Source organism: Staurois parvus, unplaced genomic scaffold, assembly GCF_062004578.1.
Source record: "Staurois parvus isolate SC_StPar_1 unplaced genomic scaffold, SC_StPar_1.0 ptg000012l, whole genome shotgun sequence".
NCBI lineage: Eukaryota > Metazoa > Chordata > Amphibia > Anura > Ranidae > Staurois > Staurois parvus.
This window is the reverse complement of record NW_028317808.1, coordinates 9,365,759-9,392,825: the sequence shown is the minus strand read 5'-3', so window position 1 is coordinate 9,392,825 and position 27,067 is coordinate 9,365,759. Positions and strand designations below refer to the sequence as shown.

At 41.0% G+C, this 27,067-nt stretch overlaps 2 protein-coding genes across 7 annotated transcripts in view; one reads left to right on the top strand and one right to left on the bottom strand.

Annotated features, from left to right (window-relative positions):
• The window catches only part of CCDC171 (coiled-coil domain containing 171), a 111,001-nt gene extending 86,228 nt beyond the window's left edge, over nucleotides 1-24,773 (bottom strand). For 3 of the 4 annotated variants that reach the window (XM_089674757.1, XM_089674756.1, XM_089674758.1), the window contains exons 1-6: nucleotides 24,665-24,773; nucleotides 12,779-12,941; nucleotides 7,428-7,551; nucleotides 3,091-3,265; nucleotides 2,587-2,777; nucleotides 2,309-2,455 (exon numbers count right to left, since the gene is read on the bottom strand). In XM_089674757.1, coding sequence (XP_089530883.1) covers nucleotides 2,309-2,455; nucleotides 2,587-2,777; nucleotides 3,091-3,265; nucleotides 7,428-7,551; nucleotides 12,779-12,834 — 693 coding nt within the window. In that variant the 5' untranslated portion in view covers nucleotides 12,835-12,941; nucleotides 24,665-24,773. Of the gene's footprint in view, nucleotides 1-2,308; nucleotides 2,456-2,586; nucleotides 2,778-3,090; nucleotides 3,266-7,427; nucleotides 7,552-12,778; nucleotides 12,942-24,664 lie in introns of those variants that run through there. The other variant, XM_089674759.1, reaches the window with a different exon arrangement.
• Nucleotides 24,774-25,161: 388 nt separating this feature from the next.
• ACO1 (aconitase 1) overlaps nucleotides 25,162-27,067 on the top strand; it is a 73,183-nt gene continuing 71,277 nt past the window's right edge. For 2 of the 3 annotated variants that reach the window (XM_089674764.1, XM_089674760.1), the window contains exon 1: nucleotides 25,162-25,315. The gene's annotated coding sequence lies outside the window, so the exon portion shown is untranslated. Of the gene's footprint in view, nucleotides 25,325-27,067 lie in introns of all 3 variants that reach the window. The other variant, XM_089674763.1, reaches the window with a different exon arrangement.

Genomic DNA, 27,067 nt, shown 5'->3' with positions numbered 1-27,067 from the left:
GCTTTGTGTCAATGTGCTCCATACTAGCACTTTGTCGTGTAAGTGAGTTTTAATTTAATAGCAGGATTAAATGATCTTTTAAATGGAAAACACTAGGCTCCGTTTTCTGCTTTTATATGTGCATGTACCCTTGCTCCAGTGACTGGATGTGCTCATGTGTGCTGTAAGAGGGAGGACAAGGTGTGAACCCCAGGAGATTTAACCCTTGAAGTGGGCAAGCATTTTCATGATCTGACTGGTAATGCAGGGGTCAAATTTTTGAAGTGAAAGGCCAACATTTAAATCGGTGGTGGAAACACGAACAGCACTTTAAGACTGTATTTGATGCAAGGAGTCACACTTTATGATCACAACAGTGACATAGTATTTTTGGACTTTATTATATGATCGCAATCTTGGACTTTAATATTCATACATGATTTAATGTTTTATTATTGAGAATTTTCATTTAGGGTTGCGTTGCACTATATTGGATTAGGAGTTTGTGAAAAGTGTGGTGAAATCACATTTTGAGTGTTCAGCTAGGAATCTATTTAGTTGCGTACACTTGGTTTGTTTTTGTTCGTTTTGTTGTATGATAAAAACTGGGGGTATATTTGGTTGTGCTGATTGATTTTAAAGTATAACATTTTAGAGTTGGCAGACTCAGCTAGCTGAGTAACTACAACAAACTGGATCAGGTATTGCTGGCACTCTACTGGACTTAACACAGACAACACCAACAAAACAAGAATACCTAGCCGACCAACAGTTAAGTCCTCATCTGTCTTCAAGGTGGAACGCTACCCGAAACAACTTAATAAAAAAATGTTTTTTTTAGCAAGGGACATGCAGTACATGCCACATTATTAATTATGGCACCAAAATTTGTGTGTACTGTAAATTGCCTCAAGCATTGTTCTTGTTTCTTCTTGCTGGAGGCCTGAGCAGCATTAAATATCTTTAGGATGTCAGAAGATTGGCTTCTACAAATTCTTCTACAGTGCCTAAAAATACACACACAAATAGTGGTGCACTGAAATGAAAGTTTTGGTACCGAAACTGATACGGAAAATTCAGAATGCCGAAAACCTAACCGAAACGTGTGCCTATGTGGGGGTGGGGAGGCTCCAATTTTTTTTTTCTACTTTCATTTATTTTTTTAACTTATGATTCTATCACGTAGGGGACCAATAGACCTCTATGTGGTAGCATATGAGTGACAGGTCCTCTTTGTAAAGGGGAGGGGGTGGGGAGAGGAGCAGTGTATACAGTGAGGTAGCAGTGTATACAGAGAGGCTCCCTCCCTGGCTGTCACTATATGTTGGTGCAGATTTTTAAATCTGGTTTTTGTTTTTCTTCACTATAGCTCACAGAATTAGCTGTCACTTTTGGAGCTAAAGGAAACTTTGTTTCTTTTATCTTGGGAAATAAACTAAAAGGAAACATTGTTTCTTTTAGCTGGGGGGAAATTGAGCTATAGTGAAGAAAAATGAAAAGCCGGTAATTACATTTAAAAACCGGCACTGACATATAGGGGTTGATTTACTAAAGGCAAATAGACTGTGCACTTGGAAAGTGCAGTTGCGCTCTACAAGTGCAGCTGCTGCAGAGCTTAGTAAATGAGGTAAAACTTCACTTTACAAAGAATACCCAATCACATGCAAGGAAAATAAAAAATAAAAAAAAAACAGCATTTTTGCTTGTACATGAATGGATAATGAAAGTCAGCAAAAGCTTCATCTCAAGTGCACAGTCTACTTGCCTTTAGTAAATCCACCACTTAGTGACAAACAGTCACTGTATACACTCCTCCTCTCCTGCATTTCTCCACCCCCCCCCCCCCACATCTGCAGTACATACAGTCCCCTGTATCGGCTAAATTTTTCCTATCGGCAAAATGCCAATAGGGATATTTTCGGCCGATGTTTCGGTGGCCGAAATTTCGGTGCATCCCTACACACAAACCAAAAAGCTGCTAGCAGGTATAATTTATAGGCACCTTGAGGAGGTATATACCTGCGGCAGCCTGCAATTCTATTAGCATAGTGGAGGAACTGCAGACGGTTACAAGTATATACAGAGGGATGTGGATTCTGGGTGCTTGTAATGTATACCGGCGAGTCAGTAACCGGCAAATTAAAAGCCAATTGCTATGTTTAATTATTCAATTTTATAACACTCACTTATAAGCCTCTCAGCTGACCAATGACTGAAAAATGAAGGGGCACATACAGTACCAGATGTGCATAGCTGGTTAACCTCAAGTTCTGGACCATGTTAGAATCATCTGGCACAAAGACAGCCTACATTATGTTCCATCATTTACCTCAAGTTCCTTTCTCACTCGCTCTTCCCTTTCATGGCTCAATCCAATCTCACTTTTATGTTGCCTCATGGTATCCATATGTGTATTGTTATGTGAGTTTAATTGATGCAATTTCTGTTGCAGCCCTTGAATGGTCACATTTTGTTCCTGGATCAGAGTACAAAAAAAAAAAAGAAGAAGACCATAATAAATGTTTTTTTATTTCTTACATTCAAAAACTGCAAAACAAAATGGCTTTAATCTCATTCTCCAGACAGACCACCAAAATAGACAAATACCTGAATAACAGCTTCAATTTTACTCTTTTCTAGCATTTGCATCTCCAGTTCTTTCCTGTAGTTTTCAATGGCTTGGTTTCGAGTTTCCAAATCCCTTTCAAGAGCTTTCCGTGTATCCTGCCAACTGAACTCTGTGGCTTGGAAATGCCCCTGTAAAGTTTGCATTTTTCTGTGTAGTTCTTCTATTTGTTCTGTAAATGGAAAATTAAATAAGAATCGATGTTTGCAATTATGCTCAGAGAACAGTTGTTGCAAATAAATAAGGTCAACAGGAGTCAGTCAGGAGGATAAAAATGTTTTACAAGCAACGGTATGTCTGCAGGTCACCTTTTGAACCATTTTACACCCCAACTCCCCCACAACCACTGTCACAGTTAATATTAGAAACAGCCGCATCCCTCATACAGAAGTGGCAGCCTCACCACCAATATCAGGTGTGACTGAATCCATATTATAAATTACCATGCAGTAGACTGCATGTGCACAGAGCTTTATACATTTTACCATTAAAATGTTCTTGTATTCCAATGGCCTTTGTTTTCTCCTCTTCCAGAGCCATCCTTTCCATAGTACATTGTTTTTTTGCAACTGCCAACTCATATTCTAGACTTTGACGAACTGCCTCTCCTTTCTCAATTTCACAACGAAGCCTAACAACCTTGTTTTCCCATGTTAGCAACTGCAAAGAGTTCAAAGAAATATAAAAAAAAGATTTAAAAAATCAGCACATACATAATAATTAGTATTATGAAGTTCTGCTACATTCAAATTAAAACCAATAAATCACAGGTGCCAAGTCTTCCTTGATATTTGTATACTTGTGATGCCTGCATTTCAGCATTGCTAATACTTTTGAATAGTGATCCACTGATATAGCTGCCACCAAAAATCATCCGTCGAAAACAGGGTTATTGGCGGTTTGGCGGAAAAAAAAGTGCCAAAAATGATAATTTACTTCAATGCAAAATTGCATCCCATTGACTTCAATGCAAAAATTGCATCCCATGGACTCCAATGCAAAATTGTGTTCCATGGACTTCAATTTAAAAAATAGTGTCCCATTGACTTCAATGCAAAAACACCTCTATTTAAGTTTTTAATTTTATATATATTTTATTTTCTGCCCAATTTTTGTGTGTTACTTTCAATAATAGGTATTTTATGTTACTGGATTAATTTTTCTAATTCATATTCATTGAAGTTCATGATATTATTTAAAAAGTCAAATAGAAGACAGTCGTATATAAAAAAATATATATTTTTTTTAAAAAAACTGTTCATTTTGGTTTCAGTCCAGAATTGTAATTTCGGTGCACCACTACTTTTGAAACATTCTTTAGGGGAACAACAAACACAGCGTGTTCTGCAGTGAAATCACCCTAGTGTTGTCGCCCTGTGAACAGTTCTAGATGGAAGAAAATAAGCAACAAATTTAAGTCTAAGCCATATAAAAGTCCTCAGCACATCTTGCACCGGTCAACACAAAATTGGACTAAACTGCTTCAACAATTTAGAATAAAAGCAGATTATTTTTGCAAACATTTATGAATACATGTGAATCCACACTACAATCTCAAGGCAGGAATGGAAAAAACAAAAACAAAAAACAAAAACACTGAGGGCCAGTTCACACTATATGTGTTTCAGCATGCTTTTTTTCTGCATTCAAAACACACAAAGTAGGTTATATGGTTGCCAATGTCATAGTTCCCATTAGCTTGCAGTTCCAGTGTGTTCCAAATGCAGAAAAAAAAAAAAAAAAAAAAAAAAGTAGAGCAGGCTGCATTTTTCCTGCACAGAACTGTACTGGAATGTGGCAAAATACATCAAAAATGCACCACAATACACTGGAACACACCAAAAATGCACGTCACTTTTTAAATTGAAGAAAAGGGAGAGGGGAAAAAATAAACTGGAACGTGTCAAAAACAAGCATGCAGAAACGCATCCGGAATGCATCTGAACTGCGTTTCTGTGAACGGCCCTGAATATTATCATCATTACAAATACTGAACACAGTTACCAAAATGGAATAGGGGACATTTATCAATAAAGTATCAGCCCTTAATGCGCTGCAGTTGCTAATATGTTGTAGAAATGGGACAGTTTTTTTATAATATAACAATATAAATATATGACATAATAATAATATTTCATGTAAGAAATGTGTCCTAATTTCTTGCACCATTGTTTTGTTGGATTGCCACACTGCTGCATTACGTAAAAGTGTGTCATGTTTGCTACAGACTGCTGATTTCTTGCAATTTGCCTAAAAAAACAGAACCCAGAAAATCATTTAGGAAGTCATTTTCAATTGTCTCTTTTAAAAAGTGGTCACCATCATGTGATAATTATGCAACAGATCGCCGTGTTAATTCTGCCACAATCTGGTACATAACACTTCGGACAAATGTGCGAAAATGGCAGATGACTTCAAATTGGCAGTAGACGTTTGCAAAACATGAAGTGGCACTCACAAACATTTAGCCACAAAAGGTAGAATATGAACCCTGACTGTTTTGCACACATTAGCACGGAGCAACATTTGTAAATTGAGTAACTGTGTTTATAAATGTCCCCATGTTTTTGGCAATGGTGGTCCTTTAAGCAGTTAATGTTTGAATGTAAAGTGGAATTCCAGCTTACACCTAACCAACCTTAAAATTGTCCCCTCCCCCTCCTAACACTTATGCTACCTAACCTGTGAAAGAAAGATGCATCTACTTTCCTATGTTCAGGCACTTCGGGTCTGGTCATGTGATCTCCCCCGTTTTAGCCAGCAGCGGCTGAAACAAGAGAAAGCACTCTGACAACAGTTGTAAAGCCTGGAGCAGGGACCTTGGCCATAGGCATCAATCCTCTGTCGGCAGTCCCTCCTGTCCCCTACAGCCATGATGGCTGACATAGGGGAGCCAGATCACATGACTAGACTGGAGTGGTCTGAAAATAAGGCAAGTGTATACATCTTTCTTACACAGATCAGCATAGGTGTTAGGAGGGGGGAGGCAACAGTGTTGAAGCTGAAGCTGAGCTGACCAGTGTGTGAACTTCTGATAATGCTCCTCTGTAAGAACACTCTATAACACAACATAACCATAATGCTCTCCCAATTTGATTTTAAGAGAAATGCAAGTCACACCACCTCTGAATCACCAGAACTTCATGTGATTCCCTCCTTTAGCAATAGATCACTACATCAGTGATCTATTGTCTGCTGATAACAGCATTGTATAGATCACTATTAATAATTATCTTTAACTTTTTCTCTTTATCCATGCCAGTCAGCAATGGATAAAACCCTACTGTCCGTCCAAGCCCACCATGTAATACACTGGGCAACCTTGAAGTCAGGAAAGGTGATCACACCCAGGTAACAATGTAAAACTCAATCAGAAAGGGGTGCACAATATTTAAGGTTTGGTAACAGCAGGAATCTTGTGATGTTTTGCTCTTAGCAAGACTTGTAATTGTAAAAGTTTTAATTTCTAGAAAGGAACCATTTCAAATACATATCAGAAAATGTTGGTTTGGTTAACCCAACCTTTCTAATCTCTTGAAACGCTTCACACCATGTGCTGGAAAGAAAAAATGTGCCTAAAAAAATACAGCTTAGATCCAACTTCCTTGAACCTCTTCTATCACTGTCAACAGTAGCGTATTTTCTATGGCTTCTAAAAAAAAAAACAAAAAAAAATACAATGGTCCCTAAAAGTAGTCTCACTGCTCATTTAAAGATTTCCATTGAAAACAAATGTAGTATAGACACCTGTTTGATGCCATTGGAAAATCATGCATGTGCATATCAACAGCTCAGAAACTGCTGCATGCAAGATTTTTCTTTTTACAAAAGCACAACACGTAACTGCATATACTGTATGTGAACAGAAACAAGGCGTAGTTTTCATCCGCAGTTTTGTTTTTTTGTTTTTTTTATGTGGTGTGTCCATGTGCTAAAGCTGCTGCTTGTGAATGAAGCTGGGGAGAAATGACAAATATCAGATGTAAATCATTTCAGGTTTTAGTTATATTTATTTTGTTAGCCCATATGCTTAGCTTTGGACAGAGTTAAGGGTTAGAACCTCTTTAGGATACTTTATTTCTATCTGTGTCTGTTAGAGAGATTTCTCCTCAATTCTGTTCCCAGAGGTACAACAGTAAGTCAGTGGAAATCTCTCTAAAGAGAAAGAAACTGACAGCTGTCGCATAAACAGGCGTCTTCGCTAGAAGATTTCCCCTCTTGTCCTGTTCCAGTCAACTTTATGTGCCAACTCACATATTTGGGAATTGGATGTGGTTTGAACTGTATCCAATCTGCATGACATGTGAAAAAACATTGCTTCCTATGGTGCCTGTTCACATATGTCCAATGCACTGGTGGTGAGGATTCAGTGCGGTTTGAAAAAGAGTCTTGTACAATTTCTGAGCAGTGCCTTTGGGTTCAAGTGTGGATTAAAGGCTATTGACTTCTATGAGAATCGTTTCTAAGCCACATAAGTGTGAACAGGATAAGATCCTGAGCTAATCCTGTCCTGAACCTGATGTAAACCTGACATGAACAGCTGAACAAATACTGTATCAGTTAGCTGTGAACCGGAGCTTTAATCTGCACCGCACATGTGTGAGACAGCTCTTACAGTTTGGGATTTTTTCTTATGATCCATCCAAATAACAGTGGTTACCAGGACCAATAGTGAAGTAAAATATCATCCTCAGGGACTAAAACAACAACAAAAATGTGATGATGGATCTAACCACTGCCCACGCTGTCCAAAAAAAAAAAAAAAAAAGAAGTTTATATTAAACTTTCAAAATAAAATTGTAATGTATAAGAAATAACTCACCTCTTCATTATGTTTAGACACCAGTGCTATATTTTCATTTTTTAACTTGTTAAGCTGCAAACGGAGTTCCCCAATTTCATCCAAATCAGCCAATTGCTGCATTCCATTATTAGAGGACTCTGACCTAAAAATGAATTGGTAAAGAGCAATACTTGAAGTTCAATTGTCTGCATTATGCAATACACCATGTCCCTTCAAAAAGCATATTTCCATAACCATTAAGCTAAAGAAGGTCCTAACTGCTCATTCTACCTTCAATATAGTAGTAATTAGGCATCGTCCACAACAAGCAACCAGGGGGCGGTAAAAACGGGTTGCGGCTTTACGGCCATCTGACCACCCACCTATAACCTAACATATAGCTGAAGGGGGCTGTACATATGCCACAGCCCCAATGCGGTTGGAGAGCTGACAGGGCACATCACTTGCCAAACTCACCCATAAATCAAAATTATCCCTTAGCAAAGAAATCAGAGGCATTAAAGAGACAGCAGGATCCCCTACTGAATCTGAACACCTGGAAGCTGCTGCCTAGCAGCCCTCTGAAAAGCATTTGCCTGCTGATGTGTTAACTTGGTCTCAGGGCTGCAATTTGTTTTCAGGTGTATTCAGCTTATATTTGGGATTAGTTTGAGATCATTCAGAGTTTATCCAGTTTAGTTGACCTTCTATGTTCCTCTACCTACTTCAGCCTGCTTTTGAGTTCATGCTGACTTGTCTTGGATAAGAAGCAATTCTAAAGCTAACAAAACCCAGGTGACAAAAGGCCCTAGGACTGCTTACAGAGGATGGTTGGACACACAGGCACAATCTCATGGCCTTTAGGCTGTCAAGCACTTGACAGCATTCCATAAATTTGCTAACCCAGCAAGTTTATGTGAATGCAGAGGGAAGGACGAGAAGGAACGGTATGTAAGCAGAGAATACTGGCACCACTTAGCACAGGAGAACAGGCAGACAGGTTTTCCACCTTGGACAGTCAATGTTCCCCTATAGACCTAATATGTGTACTGGAGTGGGCTAGTGTTCTGTAGTTGGTATTGTACTGCAATAATATTTATATGAGGTTTTCCAGTGATCTGGTCTCTACACCTGGAGGTGTTCCAGGACCTGTAAAATAGGTAGGGAACACTAGAAAAGGACCTCGTGGCCTCCAGGTTCAAACAACAAACTGGACAGGTTTGTATCCAGGTCCAGGGATGTGCTGGCAGAAGCAGCGGATACTCAGTAGGATCGTTACACCTTAATAGAACGCTTTTTCTCCTCCAGAAGCTGCTTTCGTAAAATGCACTGTGGCTTATGCCAGATCACCTGGATCTGCTGTCCCAGGGACTGATTTACTACCCTGCTTTCCAGTTGCTGGGTTTGATGGCATGGCTGTTGAAACTCAGGGTTTAAAAGGACAGCAACATCGCTAAGTCTGTGATTCCTATGATGCTCAAAGGAAGGAAGTCCACTTCTAGCAAGGTTTAAAGAGTTAGTTCACCTTTACTAGAAACATGCCTATGCAGATAAGGGGTGTCTGTGGATAAAAACAAACTGTGTGTTTCTGACTAAAGTTGAATAGTACCCTTGCAATAGGTGTAGGCTATTTATGTACCTCTTGAAGCCTGACTGAAATACTGCCAGGACGTTGCTAAGTGAGACCTAGTCATTACTGCTCACCTTCACCATCACCATCACAAAAGTGAGCTCTTTCTCTGAATGAAAGCCCCCTTACATGCTCTCTCTCTCTCTCCCCTGATGCAGTAGCTCTGAGCTCAGCATCTGAGAGCTCACTCCTGTGATGGTGGAGGTGAACAGCAATGACTAGGCCTCACCAAGCAATGCCCTGGGAGTTTTCCAGTCAGGCTTCAGGAGGTATGTAAATGGCCTACATCTATAGCAACTGCATTATTCAACTTTAGTCAGAGCTGCAGTTTGTTTTTAACTACAGACACTCGTTATCTACATAGGCAGCTTTTTCTAAAGGCGAACTATCCCTTTAACATCAGATGTGGATGGTGCACTTTGTGCTATGTGAGTCTAAAGGTTTTCACCCTAGGAGTTTCTTGAAGGAACAGATCTTATCTTTTCTGCAGATGGATCTGGCCATACACTTAGTTCTTGGTTACCATTTAGCTCTTAGTTCCACCAACCACAGCTGAAGCTTAGGAAAACATTTTTTATTTTGTTTTGGGGTGCGGGGGGCAGCACCAAACACATTGGTCACTTGTAATGGCATGGCATGGCATGTATCTCATGTCTTGGAGGTTACTGCTTCATATAAAATCCTTCCTTCTTGTCCAGAGTCGCAGGAGCAGGAAGCTGTAGTTGCAAGTGTCACCGACTTGCAGCACCGGCCTGCCCCTTTATGCCCTTTTGGACATTCTCAGAACTCATTATTATTGTCTAACAATGCAACACAATCTATGAATGAAGGAGGAGTGGATAAAAAGGACAGGATCTCCCCTGCCCATTAACAGAACACATTGTATTGTGAGTGAGTTGAACAGTTAGAATTCTGTGGATAGCAGAAGGGGCAGAAAATTGCAGGCAAGCACCGTAAATCCTTCACATACATAGCCACTGCTATAAACCCCTGCAACACCAGAAGTTCACTGCTCTGTGCAAAATAGGAAGAATTTTTAGATGAAGCAGAAGCCTGCATGAGAAGGGGCACATACCATTACAGGTAATAACTAATAAAAATAACGAGTAAAAGAAGTATTGGACACGTCACCATTTTTCTCAGTAAATAGATTTCTAAATGTCCAAATCAAATAAATTCTTAATAAAGTGACATCCTCCTCTTCTTTTTTTAACCCTCAAAAAAATATCACAGAGAGCGCACTACCTATGCCATACCATATAAATCAAACTAAAATACACTCACAAAAAGTGTTCAAAGCATGCAAAAATTCCACATCCTTCCACATGTGATATCCGTAATTCCTACTCTTACCCTCTAAATATAAATAACTTGCTCAAATGGATTCCCAACTTGTGCGTTCTTTTTTCCAAATCACTCCTTCTGAATAATCATTCCTTCCAGAATTTAAATTAAATTTATATGGTATGGCATAGGTAATGCACTATGTGCGCTCTCTTTGTGATATATTTTTGAGGGTTCAAAGAAGAAGAGGAGGATGTCACTTTATTAAGAATTTAAAGAATCCTGAAGAATTGTAAAAAGACACTGAAGGATACACCTTGATGGAGTTGATTCGATTGGATGCTGGGAAATATTTTGTTTTGGACTGCCTGGGGAGGAAGAGGTTTTGGCGATCAAGGGTTGGGTTATATATTATATATATATATATATATATATATATATATATATTGTATGGTGTGGTTTAGGTTGGATTATATTGTATAGTATATATATTTCTAAATGTGCTATTGACATGATATTTTCAGCACATGTCGGTAACAACCCATGCAATCCATACACAAATAAACCAAAACAAATAAAGTTCAGAAATTAAGTTATGTGTAATAAAATGGAATGACACAGGGGAAAAGTATTGAACATATGAAGAAAGGGAGGTGCAAAAAAAAGGCATGGAAACCAAGACAATAGCTCAAAATTAACAGTAATTAGAAAGCAATCCTGCCCCTTGTCAATGCAAATAATATCAGCTGGTTCAGTCTCAACTGTTTGCCTATAAAAAGGTATCTTATGACCAAGGTGTCATGCAAGAAATATCTCATGAAGGGTAAAAGCAAAGAGCTTCCCCAAGACCTTCACAACCTTATTGTTGCAAAACATACTGATAGAATTGGTTACAGAAGGATTTCTAAACTTCTGAATGTTTCAGTGAACACTGTTGGGGGTCATAATCCGGAAGTGGAAAGAACATAATTTCACCAAAAACCGACCAGGTGCTCCTCGCACGATTTCTGACAGACAAGTGAAAAGAATTATCAGAAATGTTGTCCAAGAGACAAGGACCACTTGTGGAGAGCTCCAGAAAGACCTGGAATTAGCAGGTACAATTGTTTCAAAGAAAACAGTAAGTAATGCACTCAATCGCCATGGCCATGTTGAAGCTCGTTTAAAGTTTGCTGCACAACATACAGAGCCTGTGAAATACTGGAGAACATTCTGGTCAGATGAGACCAAAATTTAACTCTTTGGATGCCATAATACATACCATGTTTGGACGTCAAATGGTACTGCACATCACTCCAAAACCACCACACCAACCGTGAAGTTTGGAGGTGGGAACATCATGGTTGTGGGGCTGTTTTTCAGCATACAGTACTGGCAAACGTCATGTCATTGAAGGAAGGATGAATGGAAAAATAAACGTACCAAAACATTCTTGATAAAAATCTTCTGCCATCTACCAGGATGATGAGGATGAAACAAGGGTGGACATTTCAGCAAGACAATGATCCCAAACACAAAGCTAATAAAACTCTCAACTGGTTTTAAAGAAAGAAAATAAACCTGCTAGAATGGCCCAGCCAATCACCTGAGTTGGATCCAATAGAAAGAACTAAAGATCAGAGTTCATAGAAGAGGCCCGTGGAACCTTCAAGATTTGAAGACTGTGTGGAAGAATGGGTCAAAATCACACCTGAGCAATATATGCGACTAGCTTCCTCCTACAAGAGGCATTTTGAAGTTGTCATTACCAACAATGGATTTTGTACAAAGTACTAAATACATTTAATAGATTGTTCAATACTTTTTCCCTGTGTCATTCCATTTTATTACACATAACGTAATTTCTGAACTTATTTGTTTTGGTTTCTTTGTATGTATGGATTGCATAGATTGTTTCTGACATGTGGTGAACATTTCAGATCCATAGCACCTGTAGAAATATATATACACTGAGAAAAATGGTGACGTGTTCAATACTTATTTTAACCTGCTGTATGTGATTATGAATGCACACACCCCGGTTCAGAGGTCTGCCCGCATGTGTGACCTCTAGCTTAATGTGGGGGCACACACAGGAGAGGAGGAGCAGAAAGTACCAGCGGGGGATTTCAGAAGATGTGGTAAGGGGCCGCTCTGTGCAATATGCTTGCACAGTGCAGGCAAGTATAAACCTTTTTCACACTTTAGGGGAAAAAATAGAAGCCATTAATATCACTTTACAACTTCCTATGTCCCTCAATGGACTCCAAGAAAAATACTTCATACATTAGGAACCAGGGGTGACAGATAAAATAAACTGTTCATAGGTTTCACAGACAAGCATATCTTTAAATGTATTTGTTTGTATTCCAATGGGCATCCAGTCAGGACAATTAAAGGTTAACACAATGGCATATTCCTGGAACAACAAACCAACAGGCTGCGTACATATAAGAAATGTCTGTACAATTAAAATCACAATTAATCCCAATCTTACTTTTTAATTGAATTATCAGTAGTGTGGTTTTGAGAAATGAACGTCATCTTTTCCATAGTGGCAACTGTTTTTGTTAACCAGGACAATGCCTGTTATTTTAAATTGCTTCCTTTCTTCCAGGCACTGTTCTCCACGATGACATGTTGCATGGATTTATGACAGACTGTAAAAGAAAAAAAAAAGTAAATGAAGCGCAAATAACGAAGTTAAACCTTGTTTGAAGCATGCACAGAGATCCATGTTTGCTCCTTGAAGGACACAAATTTGGCAACCTATCAGTACTATAATTTAATAATTATCCATGGAAAACAGATGACGTGGTTTGTCCATCCCCACATAAATCAACACTGACATTCAAAGTGAGCCAGTCAAGAATTAAAATTTGGAAGGATTAAAATCTTCTCCCTTTAATTGTGATAATAGTACAGCCTTACTTTTAACAGTGTACACATATGAAATTTTTATAATTTTTTTTTAGACAGATAGAGGTTCCTTTTGGTGGTACTCAATCACCTCTGGTTGGGTTTTTTTTAATTTCTGCTAAACAAACCAAAAACCACTGAAAATTTTGAAAAAAAAAAGTTTTTTCTTAGTTTTTGTTATAAAATTTTGTAAATAAGTGATTTTTTTTCCTTCACTGATGTGCGCTAATTATTATTATTACTACGAGTTTATATAGCGCCAAAGGATTTGCTCAGCGCTGTACAATAGGGGGGACAATACATGGCACAGTACAACAACAACAAACAACGTACGAGGGGTAAGAGGGCCCTACTCTTACGAGCTTACAATCTAGGAATGAGGCTGCAGTGATGGGCACTAATAAGGAGGCACTGGTAGGTGGCACTGATAGGCATCACTGATGGGCACTGAAAGGCAGCACTCATATATGGCACTGATAGGCGACACTGACAGGCGGCTCTGACTGGCACTGATAGATGGCACTGCAAGGCAGCTCAGATGGGCAATGATATGTGGCATTGATGTGCACTGGTAGGAACTGATATGTTGTATTGATGTGGCACTGATGGATGCTGGCAGGTGGCACTGCTGGGGCTACACTGATCATCAGGGCACACTGATTATCCGTGCCCTGATGATCAGTGCACATGTCCCCTCTGAGTAATGCCGATTGCCGGCTCTCCTCTCCTCACGACCTGTCAGCGTGACAGCTCGTGAGGAGAGAAATGCCGATAACCGGCATTTCCCTATTTACATGTGATCAGCTGTGATTGGACACAGCTGATCGCATGACCGAGCCGACATCTTCGGCTCTTTCTATTGATCGGTGATCAGCTGTGTCCGAGGGACACAACGCACCACTGATCGCCGTGCTGCACGCTCCCGGAGCCGCGCATGCATGGTTAGAATGGGAGGACGCCATATGACGTCCTCCCAGAACGAGAGAACCACCTTGCGCCCGTCATTACCTTATATGGCGGGTGGGAGGCAGTTAAAAAAAAAAACAAAAAACACCACAACAGAGCAGCCTGGATCCTTCTCTTCTCAGGTTCCCAGCTGGCTCTCCTAGACCCTTCCTCCTGTCGGGTGCCCCAAACAGCAAGCAGCTTGCTATAGGGGCACCCGAGCAGGCGTGCTTCCGAGCCGCTGCTCTGTGAGTCCATTCACACACGGAGCCATGTTCGGGCCCGCCCCCTCCCTCCCGATTGGTTTATTAGGTGTGATTGACAGCAGTGGGAGCCAATGGCTCCTGCTGCTGCCTCAGCCAATCAGGAATCACATTCTCCAGAGAACTGAGGCTCTCGTGGACATAGCAGGTTAGAGATGGGGCTCAGGTAAGTGCTGGGGGGGGGGGCTGCTACACACAGAAAGGTAAAAAACCGTGAGCCTTTAGAACCACTTTAGGACTAGTTCTGTGCTGTTCTGTAGTTATGTGAGACAATCCACTATAGCAGTTGAAATTCTCCACTCATGATAAAAGCAAATTCACTTTTCACTTTAAACAGCCATGTGCAGCTAAAGCTGAAACAATATTTTAAAGCCACACTTAATGGTATTAAACCGAAAACCAAAATGTAATATATTGCAGTTTACAATCATGGCTGCAATAGTTTTTTCTTTAAGCTTTTTTTCTCCTCTGTTTTCACATGGTGATGTGGCCAGTAACACACCTCCTGTATTAGAGTGCTCCCACTCTGGATGAAGGAGCACAGGGGACACCTTTGCACAGCAGCATTGTCAGTCTGGGGGGAGGGGAGTGTTAGGTGTACTAGCAGATTTAGAACACTAACAAACTGAAGACAAACGCCTGATAATACTTTGTAAGAAGTTACAGCAATCAGGTTTTTTCCTTGTAAGATAAACGTTTTATATGAATAAATAAAAGCTGACCATTGTAAGCACTCCTGTCAGTGGCAAATGGTTTATCTCATCCCTGTAACTGATACATATCTGCAGGACATCTTGTTCTTTTGAAGAACAACAGACTTACTGGCTGGATCACCATATGAAATAGAAGAAAGCCTGAAAAAGAAAACTAATGCAGCCATCACGTTTAAGAATTGGTAAACTGCAATACAATTAATGCTTGCTTTAGGGTTTAATACTGTTTTAATAAAACATGTAGTTGCAGTGACAATCCTTTTTCAATTCTTGTACTAGGGGTTTCTCTACTGAACAATATCTTTAATCTTGTGCCATGATTTACATTTTAGGTACAGGCACCTTGTGATGCTTTTGAGTACCTGTGCTAGTCTTCAAATGAAGACCAGTGTCCCTGTAGACCCCCTTAGATCCTAAGCCGAGGGCCCTGCTCATGTTAAAATGATTGTAAAAGGTAACATTTTTTTTCTAAAATGACAAAGCATGTTATATTTACCTTCCCTGTGCAATGGTTTTGCACAGAGCAGCCCTAATCCTCCTCCTGGCTCCTCCCTCCTCTTAAGTGCCCTGAAAGCAAGGAGTTTGCTATCGGGGTACTTGTGCAGGTTCGATCCCGAGCTAGGCTCTGTGTCTCAATTCTTACAGACTGTGATTAAGAGCAGCAGGAGCCAATGGTTCCCACTGCTGCCTCCATGTTCAGTGAGGAGCGACAGAGAGTGAGAGAGATGCTGCTCTGAGGCACAGTGCTGGCTAAAGATCGTCTCAGACAAGTAGTTAGGGAGGAGCTGAACACAGGTTTTTTTTATCTCAACCATTTCATGTCCAGACACTTTCACCCCCTTCCTGTCCAGGCCCATTTTCAGCTTTCAGTGCTATCACACTTTGAATGACAATTGCGCGGTCATGGAACACTGTTCCCATATAAAACTTTTCGCATTTTTTTGGGACAGATAAAACTTTATTTTGGTGGTATTTATTCACCACTGGGATTTAAATTTTTTTGCTATAGAAAATGAAAAAGACCAAAAAATTGGAAAAAAAGTTGTTTTTTTTAAATAAAATTTTGCAAATAAATAATCTTTCTTCATAAATCTTGGCCAAAATGTATTCAGATATCTTTTTGGTAAAAAACAAAAACAAAATTAGTTTAACCTCTTGGCGCCGGCCGAACATAAATGTGCGGCCTCCCGGCAACTGGGTCTATTAAAAAAAACATATGTGCTGAGACTGCGCGCCCTGCGCGCTACCCAGCACACACGTTCGGTACTCACGGAAAGGTCTCAATCTCCTCTTTCGATCAGAACCTTTCTCGATCATGTGACCGCTGTGATAGCGAATCACGGCAGTCACATGACCCTAAAACCCCGCACAGCCTCACGGCTTATGGAACTCTTAAAAGGGCCAGCAGGCGCCAGCGCCAAGGGGAGAAAACCAAAAATTATAATTTTTCAAAAATAGTGACATTGTGGGGGTGATGAAGATTTTTTTTTTCCTTTCCTTTTTTTTTTTTTTTTATTACACTGGTTGCTTTTACACCCATAAAGGATGTAAAAGCAATCATTTTTATTTCTCTCTGGCTGCATTGCTGCAGCCATTGAGAAATACTGTGCAAGCTGTGATTGGTCACAGCTTGTCACATGGTACAAGGCTGTTGTGAATAGCCTTGTACCATGTAACCTCTGTGATCATTCACAGAATTCACAAGTAAATACTGATGTCAGGAACAGGGGCGGACTGACCATTTGGAAACTCGGGCACTGCCCGAGGGCCCGGGGTCAGTAGGGGGCCCCATGAGATGCCCCTGGTACCTTTTTCATAGGCTTTTGTGAGTGTGGGCGAGGACACAGGGGCCCCATGATCCCCTATTGCCCGGGGGCCCCATGAGTTGTCAGTCCGCCCCTGGTCAGGAAGTGACATCTGTTTACTACTAATATTGTGATCACTGATTGGCCAATCAGTGATCACATGAATTGGGACCTCAAACAGAGGTCCCGTACAGCGATCGGTGTTCTGCTGTGTCCTCCGGACACAGATCACGGTGCCGCGCGCTCCCAGGGAATGGATGCAGCGGGACGTTTAGAAACGTCCCCCCGCATCGACAGCACTCCTGTCCGGTTGTTTATTGCCAATGGGCCAGACGGTAAGAGGTTAATGCAGAGAATGAATTAAGGTAAAAAACCATCTGCCTTTACAACCGCTTTAAGATTAGGATGCTTTTTTTGTGCCAAGTGCTTTTTTTTTTTTTAACCAAGTCCACTTTAATAAGTCAGTAACCTAGAACAAGCAAGTGCTTATCTGGTGTCCTTCACTACAGCCCCCACACTACAAGCCAGTTGCCTTACCTGGCTGTTGGCTCATGTCAACTCAGCGACCTGCTAACCAACCTGCTCATCAACCAGTGTATTCAACAGTGCTCAGAAGATGTGCTGCCCTAAAGGCAGGTAGGTGGTACCTGCTTGTCAAACTACCATCTAGACCAGGTATGTCCACCTTTTTGACTTTCCTGGGCCACATTAGATGCAGAGGAATCATCTTGAGCCACACATGAAATATACTAGCAATAAGGATAGCTGATGAGCAGAAAAAGTTTGGCAGATCTCAAGTTAACGATCACTGACGAAAACAATGTACCTGAGTAATAAAAATTGAATTTTTTGTTACTCACTGTAAAATCCCTGAATTCATTGACGGACACAGCCTCTTCTTCATTATCTATGACCAGGCAGGGTTTTATAGCCCCACCTACAGAATTAGGACACTAGGCAGAAAAAAAACTCGGCACCTCCTATGGGCACTCCTATGGGCATAAAACCCCCTCTTTGCTATAGGTTTCCAATATCTTTTATGTATCTTGGAGACCATGGGGGGGTCTCCCAGGGATAGCTCACCACATGGTTGGGCCAGCCGCAAATTTAGGCTGCAGCTTTGCGGCCTACTGGGTGGGCTCTGTCGCCATCTTAAGTATATGCAGTTTCCTTGTGGTGTTTTGGGGGTTTTTTTGGGGTGCCCATGCCAGTTGGGGGGGGTTAGTGCTGGGTGAGCTGTGCCGCACTATTTTGCCTAGGGCATAAGCCCTATTAACCCCCAGCCTGCTGGTCTTGGGCTCAGTCTAGGAGGGCAGCTGGAGTCTATCGTGGGTCCCTGGAGGGGATTAACCACCTGAGCTGTGAGTTCCCTGCCCTCCTCCTGATCCGTTAGGAACATGTGTTCCCCTGCCAGCATGTATATGGTGAGTAATAAAACTTCATTTTTTAGTAATATTTTTTATTGTAAAAGTAAAAGAGGGCAACATAAAACTAGTGCGATATTTGACATGCATCAATATCTGGTTCGATGGATGTAGAAGTTCTTATAGAATTCCTAATCAGATATTTTAGGTTTAATTTTGCCCTTCCTGTGTCAACCTTGAGAATTGTTGCTTACAAACAGAGAAGCTGCCAAAAACTGATGACATGAATAAGGCGTGAGCGTGAAGAGTGGGATATTTTTCTCTGGGAAGGTAAAACTTATAAAAGTAAAGAGACACTGTAAAATTTTTATTTGGCCGCATGCGTTTGTGAAGTGTAAACACATTAAAAAAAAAAAAAAAAAAAAAAAAAAAAAAATCAACATTTTTAAGTATGTTAACGATTTTGTTTTGGGCTGCATGCATAGCCATCGTGGGCCACAGGTTGGACACCCCTGCTCTAAAGCCTATGAGCGGTCCAGCCTGGCATGATAGGGGGAATGTTTCAAAGTCTGCAGGCTGTCCTTGATCTTTTCCAGTGAGAATTCAATCAGCTTTTTTTTTACAGGCGGATTGTTCTAGTTTTCCCCATGAGAGGCCAGTGTGAGAAATCACCAGAGTGCTTGGAACAGTAAACACAATAACAGCATGGTTGTCTATTAGAACAATCACTCAGCCACTGGATCTTTCATGACTCAAAGGTCAAAATATTGCAGCTTATAGGCGGCATTATTACTTGTATGCTCAGCCAATATACCTTCCAACTACAGATAAGCTTTGGCGCCCTCCGAACTAGTCTTCAGTATGGATGTACGCAATATCAGTGGCTGGAATGTCGGCCGAAATAGTGTTCTTCATTTTGTAGATAGCAAAAAAGGTGCCGATAATGGCCGCCAAAAAACACATGATTTTACCGTGATTTTTCCTGCAATTTTACCCTTGATTTTACCACATTTAAGGTGCTTTTTTCACAGGTCATGTGACAAAACAAATGTATCAAAAGGCAACACGTGTGTTTTTGATGGGTTTACAATGAACTTCAGGCCTGGTTCACACCAATACAGTTTGTGTTTTGTCTGTTTTGCAGTGCATTTTGCATGAAAATTTTGACATGGTTTTGATGTGTTTTTTTAAAAAATGTTTTGCCCAACTTGTTGCTGGGCAGATTAAAAATGCAAAATGTATCAAGAACAGAACACGTGCCTTTTTTATGTGTTTTTGCTGTGTTTTCAATGCAGTTCAGGGCTGGTTCACACCACTGCAGTCTGCATTTTGTCCGTTTTTCATCTTTGACGCTCTTTGCAAAACAAATCAAAAACTTGGCAAATGCGTGAATACATGCCTTTTCTGCAGCGCATCCTTTAAAGTCTATTGAACCAAAAACGCAACATTTTGCGTACAAGAAAGTCCATGACCATTTCCAAAAATGCAGCAGCTTAAAAAAAAGAAAAAAAAAAAAAAAAAAAAAAATCACATGAACATGTCCCATAGGAAACCATGCTCAATGGATCACATTGTGTTTAGGATGCCATTAGAAAAAACAGTGACAATAAAAGCAATTAAAAATAAAATCAATAATTGTAACCAAGGCTTTTTTTCCCTCAGAAAATAGGTGCAGGAACTCCCCTTTTCTGAGTCACCTATTGTCTCGGCCCCCCTACCCACCTCTGAGCACCACTCTTTTAGAGAATACAGACCCCTCACTCAACAGTAGATCCCTCCCAGCTACAACTGGGGTCAAGGAAGGAAGGGGGTCAGGGCCCAGCTGCCGAGAGGCCACATATTTGCGTACGGTCGCCGCCAAGGGGTTAAGAATGCATGAAGGTAAAAAAGCTTTCAGCCTTTAGAATCACTTAATGGCACCAGAAGCACATTGCACATTTTGCTGTGTTTCTGAAAATGCGTTTTCAAAGCGGCGAAGTGTGAATGAAGCCTTTTTTTCCTTTGTTTTTTTTTTTTTGTTTAACCAGTTCCCAACCATGCTATAGCCGAAGGATGGCTACAGTGCGGTTCTCTGGTTCTGGGACAACGTCCATGGACATCATTCCAAAACACGCCCCCTGCGTGCCCCCAGCGGCACGCTGTCAGGGATCACAGGATACGGTAAAGGGCCAATCACGGCCGTCTTTTACAATGTGATCAGCTGTGTCCAATTACACAGCAGATCACCGGGTAAATGCAGTTGACGGTTATCGGCTGCACTTTCCTTACGCTGTCACAGCATGAGGAAAGTATTGCCGATAACCGGCAATTGTCAGCAAAGGGATTGGCACTGATCATCAGTGCCCTTCAGTGCTGCCCAGCAGTGCCCTTCAGTGCTGCCTCATCAACATCAGTGAAGTAGAAAAGTTACCCGTTTACAAAATTTTATAATAGAAACAAAGAAACTTTTAAAAAATGTTTTGCTTTTTTTTTTGTTTATAGCGCAAAGAATAAAACACTCAGCGGGGAATAAATATCACCAAAAGAAAGCTCTATTTGTGTGGAAAAAAAATTATAAAAATTTCATATGGATACAGTGTCCCATGACTGCGCAATTGTCAAAGTTTGACAACGCTGAAAGCTGAAAATTGGCCTGGACAGGTGGTTAATAACCAATACTATATTCTGATGGATGGAAGGCTAAGAAGTTTAGGCCCCAATCACACCTGAGCATAGGGGAAATGCACGTATCTGTGCTTGTTTCTGGAATAACCTGCCAAACATGGAATGCACGTTTGAGTGAGGTTCTAGCACAATAAATTGCACTGCAATTGCAGAAAACTGCATCACGTGAAGATTAAATGCCCTGTTCAAAAAAAAAATGCACCAAAGTCTGCTCCAAAAAAGGGCATAGGAGCTACTTTGGCATATTTGTAATGTGTAGGGCAGCCTATTTAAATGAATGGGCTCCCCTACACTGTTTCAGAAAAAATAAATGCACGGCAACACATTGTAAAGTGTGAATGGGGCATTAGTGTCTTAAAAAACAACTTAGTAAAATAGCACAGAAAGTAAAAAAACACAATGCTTTAAACCAGGGGTGGACTGACCATTTGGAAACTCAGGCACTGCATGAGGGCCCGGGTCAGTAGGGGGCCCCATGAGATGCCCCTGGTACCTTTTTCATAGACTTTATTGAGTTTGGGCAAGGAGACAGGGGCCCCATGATCCCCTATTGCCCGGGGGCCCCATGAGTTGTCAGTCCGCCCCTGCTTTAAACAGATCTCCACTTTGAGCTAAAGATGGAGCATTTATGAATGAATGAGTGATTTGGCTACTAAAGAAGGACAGCTGGGATATAGAGTTGCCACACATTAACCACTTGCCCTCCAGAGGATTTACCCCACTTCCTGACCAGGCCATTTTTTGTGAAACGGCACTGCGTTACTTTAACTGACAATTGCGCGGTCATGCAACGCTGTACATAAATGAAATGCATGTCATTTTTTTTCCCACAAATAGAGCTTTCTTTTGGTAGTATTTTATCACCTCTGCGGTTTTTATTTTTTGCGCTATAAACAAAAAAATACTGACAATTTTCAAAAAAAAAAAAGTATATTTTTGACTTTTTGCTATAGAACATATCTAGTAAGAAAAGTAATAAAATAAAATTCTTCATAAATTTAGGCCAAAATGTATTCTGCTACGTCTTTACTAAAACAAAATCCCAATAACTGTATATTAATTGGTTTACGTGAAAGATATAGCGTCTAAAAATATATATAGCGGCAATCTGGACATGTTTAATAGCAAAAAGTAAAACATATTTTTTTTTTCTCAAAATTGTCGGCCTTTTTTTTGTTATAGCACAAAAAAATATAAACCATGCAGACGATTAACCACCGAAAGAAAGCTCTAATTGTGGGGGATAAAAGGATGGAAATTTAATTTGGTGCAGCGCTGCATGACCGCGCAATTGTCAGTTAAAGTAACGCAGCGCCGCATCGCAAAAAATGGCCTGGTCAGGAAGGGGGGTAAATCCTCTGGCTAAAAAAAAAAAAAAAAAACACACATTCGTTATTTATCACCAGGTGTTTGCTGGCGGTATTTTAGAAATGTACAAAATAACAATCAGAGGAACTCTGCCCTGGCCAGAAAGTGAAAAGTATACAATGTATCAGTGTAAAATGTTCTCCTCTGAGTTCAGCAATGAAAATAAATTGTAACATTTCATCAGAGGGAGATCATTCTGTGAATAAAAGCACACTACGTTTTCATAGTTTCACAGTATTGCTGTGTGCATTCTGGTGGAATGTTAGCCTGCAAAAAAAATTGTGAAAAAAACTCACCAAAAATATCTCAAAACAAATATTTAACATTTGGCAAATAATGCATGTTTTTTAGTGAACTATTTTTGAAATAAATACCGCATGAGTTATATTAACTTATAAATTCATGCAGTATTCATCTCTTAGTGAATTGACCCCCAAGTGAGTTTAATTATCACTTTAACCACTTCCCTGCTGGGCAATTTTACCCCATTCCTGCCCAGGTTCATTTTCAGCTTTCAGGGCTGTCGCACTATGAGCCTGGGTTCACACTGATGCGGTGCGGAATTCTCAGTGTTTTCTGTGCAAATTTCGCACCGCATCACAATCACACCCCGTTCATGCGAACTGCTGCGGGTGTGTATGTTAACAACACTCTGAAATCGGTCCGCAAAACGCGGTGCGATGTGCAGAATTGGATTGCATAGGTGTGAAAACCCATGCAATCTGATTCTTGTGCAGACCAAAAAAGGATCCTGCACGTTTTTGGTGCAGATGTGGTGCGATTTGAGCCATATAAAATGTATGGCTCCGATCGCACCACACACAAATCACAGAAATGCGGTGCACTTCCTGTGTGATTCACATGCGATATGCCGCACTGCATCAGTGTTAACCCAGGCTGAACAGCAACTGCGGTCATGCAACACTGCACTCATATGAAATGTTTATCATTTTTTTCACACAGATAGAGCTTTCTTTTGGTGGTATTTAATCACCACTGGGTTTTTCTTTATTTTTTGCACTATAAACAAAAATAAGAGCAAAGTTTTTTTTTTTTAAAAACAAGCTTTTCTTTGTTTCTATCATAAAATTTTGCAAACGGGTAATTTTTCTCCTACACCAATGTGCATTGATGAGGCTGCACTGATGAGACATCACTGGTGGGCACTGATGAGCAATATTAGATAGCACTGAAATGCCCTGACTGGTGGCACAGATTGGAAGCACTGTTGGGAACTGATGGGCAGCACTGTTGGACACTTTTGGGGCTACACTGAATATAATCAGTGCCCCGATTGTCAGTGCAAATGTCTCCTTTGACAGTTGGCGGATATTGACAGCATAAGGCAAGTGCTGCCGATAACTGTCAAGTGTATTTACATAGTGGTCAGCTGTGATTGTCCTTTTACCATATCATGTGATCAGCTGTGTCCAAGGGACACAGCTATCACAGACAGTGCCGGGGGCACGTTCTGGGAGGATGTCATATGAGAACCTAGCTGTAGCCATCATTTGGATATAGCTCACTAGGGAAGTGGTTAATCAGCCCCAGAACCTGTGTAATTAATATGAGTTTGGTTTTAAAGGGATGAGGTAGCAGCCCTAGTTGGCAAGTACGATCCAGTTGCACGAACAACAAATAATTAGTGCCAGAGTATATAGTAGGAATCCCACCTCATCCCCTTCCTCCCAAGGCATCTTGCTCTCTAGCTTCCTCATCACCTCCTCCCACACTCGCCTCCAGGACTTCTCCAGAGTCTCTCCCATTCTCTGGAACTCACTACCCCAGTATGTCCAGTCAGCCTCCACCCTGTCTGCCTTTAGAGGATCTTTGAAAACTATCTTATTCAGGGAAGCCTACTCCACCTCCACCGAAGAACTGTACTTGAATCACCTCCATCACCTACAGCTATCACCTTTTGTACCACCTCCCCCTTCCTTTAGATTGTAAGCTCCACAAGCAGGGCCCCCAGGGGCGGACTGACAACTCATGGGGCCCCTGGGCAATAGGGGATAATGGGGCCCCTGTGTGCTTCCCCAAACTCAAAAAAGCCTATGAAAAAGGTACCATGGGCATCTCATGGGGCTCCCTACTGACGGCAGTGCCCGAGTTTCCAAATGGTCAGTCCGCCCCTGAGGACCCCCTATTCCTTATGTACTGAAATGTATTGTAACGTCTCCCTTTATATTGTAAAGTGCTGAGCAAACTGTCGGCGCTCTATAAATCCTGTACAATAATAATAACCCTAGTATATAGTGACTGGCTCCAGGCATCGTTCACTCACTGACCTATACCGAGTACACACACAGACGGTCCTTTCTAGTGGTACGAGATGAACTCACCTCCCCCAAATCACAGTGGACACCTCAATCTCTATCAGTCACCTCCGGATTGCGTATGTCGTTACTGCCGCCGCCAGTACAAACCGCCGTTTGCTATTGGAGGATGTAACGCTCGTTTGGCTTCTGCCAAATCTGATTGGCTGAGAAAAGTAGTCGGTTTAGAAAACACACACCCCTAGGGGCGCAGCTAGTCACCAACGGCAACAAGAATGACGCTACGGAAGCCGACTAGCTGAAGAAACTACGTCTATGTCACGTGACCAAGGCTGACCGGCACTTTGCCTGTCATGTGCCGAGGTCAGGTATTCGGCAATAATTCAAATACACACGAGTACCAATAAACCAACTCAAGAAGATGTTCATCGTTACTCCACCCCCTTGCCCCGGTCGCCAATCAGAGCGATGCGGGCGTGCTCTTGCATTCGGCAGCGGTGGGGGCTTGAGGGAAATGTGAGTCTTGAAAAAAAAACTTTATTAATTATTGAACAGACGAGCACTTCCTTTCTGTGTTACAGGTCTGGTTTTCTCCTCCTCCAGCTGAGTCCTGCTGCTAGGAGGGCACAGGTCAGGTGCTGGGGACTCTGCTGTCTTCCTGTCCTCCACATAGACAGACCTGTAGAAGAGGTGCAGTGCTGCAGTGTTCGCTGTAAGGTGAGGAAGGTGGGCAGCTTTCCTATGTGACATGTACGGTGCTAGTTCTTGGCTTGTGTCTGGTGGCAAATGCCATTTAGTAACCTCCATTTTATTAGGTGAAATGATAAATAATAAGGCCCAAGAGTGCCACAGGTCTTAGTCTGTTGCTGGGTTCGGTTGTACCATATAAGCCCATTTGATTTGGCAGCAACAGGGTGTGAATGGCATTTATAGTGTTCTAGGCTGCTGATCCACTCTGTCGTTTGTGCTGTCTGGAATGTTGGCTGATCTGTGCTTCTCTAATATGCAGACAATTCAGGGGAGACACTCTTCTTTATGCATTTTTTTTTTTTAAACCATACATCAGTTTTTTTTAGCGCATTTTTATTGCACTGCGTCAAAATTTGAAGGCAATGCCTAATGCGTTTTACATGCATTTTCATCCCTGGTCACCTGGGAAAAATTGACGTGTCTAAAAAAAACAAAACAAATAAAAACACAATGTGTTTTTGGACTTGCAAGGTGTGTTTGGCAAACAGGGCATTAACTACTTGACCTCTAGAAGGTTTTACCCCCTTCATGATCAGGGAATTGTATTGCTGTTCGGCACTGCGCTACTTAAACTGGCAATTGCGTGGCCATGCAACACTGTACCATAATTAAATTGATATAATTTTTTTCACACAAATAGAGCTTTCTTTTGGTGGTATTTGATCACCATTGTTTATTTTTTTTGATGATATAAACTAAAAAAGACTGAAAAGTTTAGGGGAAAAAACAATGTTTTCTATGTTGTTCTAAAATATATTCAAATTTTTTCATAAATTTAGGCCAAAATGTATTCTGCTACATGTGTTTGGTAAAAAAAAATTCATTAAGTGTATATTAATTGGTTTGCGTGAAAACTGTGGCGTCTACAAATGATAGTGTATATATACTGGTAATTTTTTTTTTGTTTTAATTCATAGTAGTAATGGCGGCGATCAGTGGCTGTCTTAATTTGTAGTAATGGCGATCAGCAGCTGTCTTAATTTGTAGTAATGGCGATCAGCGGCTGTCTTAATTTGTAGTAATGGCGATCAGTGGCTGTCTTAATTTGTAGTAATGGCGATTAGTGGCTGTCTTAATTTGTAGTAATGGCGATCAGCGGCTATCTTAATTTGTAGTAATGGCGATCAGCGGCTGTCTTAATTTGTAGTAATGGCGATCAGCGGCTGTCTTAATTTGTAGTAATGGCGATCAGTGGCTGTCTTAATTTGTAGTAATGGCGATCAGTGGCTGTCTTAATTTGTAGTAATGGCGATTAGTGGCTGTCTTAATTTGTAGTAATGGCGATCAGTGGCTGTCTTAATTTGTAGTAATGGCGATCAGTGGCTGTCTTAATTTGTAGTAATGGCGATTAGTGGCTGTCTTAATTTATAGTAGTATTGGTGGCCATCAGTGGCTGTCTTAATTTATAGTAGTAATTGCGGCGATCAGTGGCTGTCCTAAATTATAGTAGTAATGGCGGCGATCAGCGGCTGCCTTAATTTATAGTAGTATTAGTGGCGATCAGCGGCTGTCTTAATTTATAGTAGTAATGGCGGCGATCAGCGGCTGTCTTAATTTATAGTAGTAATGGCGGTGATCCATGGCTGTCTTAATTTATAGTAGTAATGGCGGCGATCAGCGGCTGTCTTAATTTACAGTAGTAATGGCGGCGATCAGCGGCTGTCTTAATTTATAGTAGTAATGGCGGCGATCAGCGGCTGCCTTAATTTATAGTAGTAA